The 3606-nt window shown below is 32.8% G+C and overlaps 1 protein-coding gene across 1 annotated transcript; it reads right to left on the bottom strand.

Annotated features, from left to right (window-relative positions):
• Positions 1-885: 885 nt before the first annotated feature.
• LOC149546712 (glucoamylase I-like) lies at positions 886-2314 on the bottom strand. The gene is made up of 3 exons (XM_089794643.1): positions 2185-2314; positions 1385-1540; positions 886-1259 (listed from the first exon to the last, which is right to left on the bottom strand). The coding sequence occupies exons 1-3, from the start codon at positions 2302-2304 to the stop codon at positions 1023-1025; spliced, it is 513 nt and encodes a 170-aa protein (XP_089650769.1). The 5' UTR covers positions 2305-2314; the 3' UTR covers positions 886-1022.
• Positions 2315-3606: the final 1292 nt, after the last annotated feature.

Consider the following 3606-nt stretch of genomic DNA (forward strand, 5'->3'; position numbering starts at 1 on the left):
ATGACTAGCGTCCATGTATTTGGTAAGTATTGAAAAGTCAAAACATATAAAATTGATATACTTAATAATAAAAATATTTAATTATAATATTTACAACAGTAAATAAAAGAAATCTGTAAGTTTCTCATACATAAGAAAAAAGTGAAGAAAAATGAATCTTCATAAAAGTAGATAAAATTACAAATCCTCAAAAAAAAATTTGAGGATTTCTATAGTAGAGAAATGTTCAAATCAATTTGAAAAATGTTACTAAAAAAAAACTGTCAAAACAAAATTCTATTCAAAAAGAAAAATAATGTATATACAATTATACAGAAAAAAATCTAGCATAGATCATATTATCTTCAAACAATTATCAAGAACATCATTAAAGTATAAAAGTATAGAAGACTATCGACTTAATTCTTACACCTTTCAAACATACATGAACTAATAGTAAAACAAAAAGTAAAACAAAATAAGATAAGATAGAAACTAACTGGATCAAAAGTAAAATAGACCCGAAAAGAAGACAAAACCATGAAAAATCAACCTCACCTCCCTGTGCCAACTTCCACTAAACAGACAACCACATTTGTGCGAAGGAGTGGGTAGCGTAGAGGAAAGAATGATCACAGATCAGCTTTCGATACTCCCAAGAATCATAAGAGTTAAAAATCCCTTCAACCCTGATTATTTGAATGAGCAGGTCTTTGAGCCAGAAGAATATTCTCTTCAAATCTATAGTTCTTCCTACATTAGGTTCTCTTAACGCCCCGCAAAATCCTAGAAACAAATTTTAAACCATTCAAACCCCTAAGGCCTTCTTCCGATTCTTAATTTCTATTAATGAAAGTATTCATTACACAGAGATGCAATTTCTTACGAATTTATTGAAGACATAGAAACACTAACACAGCACATAGTAATATATTGTCTCTCATACGACTGATAATACATAGATACGCAGTGCAACACTTATTGTATGAACAGAGGGAAAGAAAGATTATTAGTCGATGCACTGCTTCATTACATTTATATTATCACACAACCTGGCGAATAGGGCCCAAGATCGTCCCTGTGACAGAGCAAGCAGTGGTGGAATGACAATCATAACCGCAAGACACCTTCCAAAACACTGTTTCCACATAATCAGAATTACCATAATCTACAGGAACGCTTAGTGGGCGGTTATTATCTGGCGCCCAGCACACATTGTTCCCACTGTCAAAGCTCACCACCATTGGTTTGTACTCGTATGGCACTCCCTTTGTCAATGTCTTTTTACAAAACAAACAAATAATCACCCATGATTAAAATCACTACAATCATTCATGAAGGTCAGCCAAGCTCCTTCAATAAAACAGAACAGAGAAGGCACTGAAAAGAGAGAGAGAAAGTTTACCACAGAAGTTGCCCAGGCATCGCCAGGAGTCCATGTCATGTTGCTCACATCAGTAGGCTCCCAATTACCCAGCACGGTAGTGTTTCCAACGATCTTAAACACTTGCCCAGAGTCAGCATGTTGAACCATTACAAACGTTACGATCACATCTTCTCCCTGCAAATACGGCCCAATAGAAAAAAAATATTATAAGGACTCAAAGACAGTACCCAACAAAAATAAAATTGATTATATGATAGTGTTTAATTAAAGACATGAAACATTTAGTTCACCCTCAAGTCAAGGAAAACAAAATTGTATCATTTATTTATAGAGTGATATTTCTATAAAAGAGAATTAAGGGAACTAGCAGATCAAGTTGACTAAAAAGATAATAAATGTGAAGTTCAATTTGAAGTTCAGCATAATTAAGATAGTTATTATTTGGTGAAACCGAGAACTTCTGCTATCGTAAGTCAAATTGTGACATGGCTGTCAGAATTTAAGTGATGTACACTATTTCAGTAAAACTCATTCACTCACGAGTAAAAGCTCACAAGAATCTATTTCTAAATAAAACTACTCATAATGATAATTATGATCAACTAGACACTTTTTATTTCTCTTCATTTATACATTCTCATGATCCATCGATGAGTATGAGGTGATTCTAAATATCCATGAGAAAATCAAATTTATAAGATCTTTGAAAATTTTGAAAAACTAATACAATTATAAGATAAATTTGAATTACCTTATCCAGAAATGTGAGAAACTGTTACATTAATACTATAATTATAGGAAAGAGAAGAGGAGTGTACCAAGCTAGGGGCTAGAAAAAGACTGATCACACCCACACAGACGAGCAGCGGGGCAAGACTTTTCACCTGTACAGCCATGTTTTTTTCTTGTTCAGAATATGAGAAGGGAAGGACCTTCATATAGAGGGATTCAGATGGTCACCAGAATGAATGCACGTCATTGAAAATGACATTTGACTTACCAATTTGTGGAAGGGCAGTTGTGCGTCCATACGTACTCGAATGACGATGGGTATCTTTGAAATTGTTAGACTAGATAATGAGGGGACTGACATTTAGTGCATTTAATGGGGGAGGAATGTAGTCAGTTGAAGACAACTATACTATGCTAGTACTAGGAGTGATGATAAGAACGTTGAAAATGAAGCCGCATTACACACATGTGACCTCTATCTATTTATATATATGTATACTCTTATCAGAATCGCAATCACTGGTTATAAAATATGAAAACAAGTCAGTCAAGCATATTATTAATGACGCATTATAGTAAAAATATATATGTTCGTCATAAATAAGTATTAGATTTCAGTGTCAATCTTCTTTTAAGAAAAAGCAAGAAGGAATACTTTATTCTCAGTAATTGAAATGACGCATTATAATAAAAATATATATGTTCGTCATAAATAAGTATTAGATTTCAGTGTCAATCTTCTTTTAAGAAAAAGCAAGAAGGAATACTTTATTCTCCGTAATTGAAATGATCTGTGGCGCCTCTTCCTATCTTCTTATTCTTCATTAGTAATCTATAACATACGTCTTTCTAGAAGAGTTGCGGGAACCTTAAACATAAACTTACAATGACTATTGTACAATGTTGTCCTTAGCTAAATAGTTCAAAAAATGTAGCTGATTTGATGGTTTTCTGAAATTATTTATATCTGGAAACATCGTCCCTGAAATTCCACAATTAATGGCATAATGCTTACTAGATGAAGTCATTTAGGGCTCATTTGGTAGCGGGAATATGAGTGGAATAGGCATATGTAAACTCTTAAAATTTTGAAATTTCTATTTAGGTGCACCAATTTTGGCCAAAAAAATGGCCATTTGCAATTCCACCTAAATAAGTGAGGTGGAATTGCAATATGTATTCCTATTCTAGTTTATTTATTTTTAAAAACATAAATTTTTGGGTCCATGAGATCCTCATCAAATTTTGATCGAACCAAAGACGAATAAGAATATGTATCCCATTTTCTAGTCTAAATTAATAATTCCAATTCTCATATTTCTATTCCTGCAACCAAACGGACCCGACGGAAACATAGAATATGGCAGTGATTATTGTAAATATTAAATTGAGCAAAGAAATAGAACAAAGAAGATGAATACACTAACACAAGATTTATCGTGGTTCGAAAAAACTTACGTACATTTACACTCTAGCAAGGAATTACTATTAATGAATAAACGATACGT

The sequence above is a fragment of the Cupressus sempervirens genome, chromosome 7, assembly GCF_028749045.1.
Source record: "Cupressus sempervirens isolate cs-2001-9-10 chromosome 7, ASM2874904v1, whole genome shotgun sequence".
NCBI lineage: Eukaryota > Viridiplantae > Streptophyta > Pinopsida > Cupressales > Cupressaceae > Cupressus > Cupressus sempervirens.

Excerpts from the sequence above, each read along its gene's own strand:
- LOC149546712 (XM_089794643.1), bottom strand. The coding sequence starts at position 2,304 with ATGAAGGTCCTTCCCTTCTCATATTCTGAACAAGAAAAAAACATGGCT. Across the intron at positions 1,541-2,184 it reads TTTTTCTAGCCCCTAGCTTG|GGAGAAGATGTGATCGTAAC; the intron begins GTACACTCCTCT and ends CCGTATTTGCAG. Across the intron at positions 1,260-1,384 it reads ATGCCTGGGCAACTTCTGTG|ACATTGACAAAGGGAGTGCC; the intron begins GTAAACTTTCTC and ends TTTTGTAAAAAG.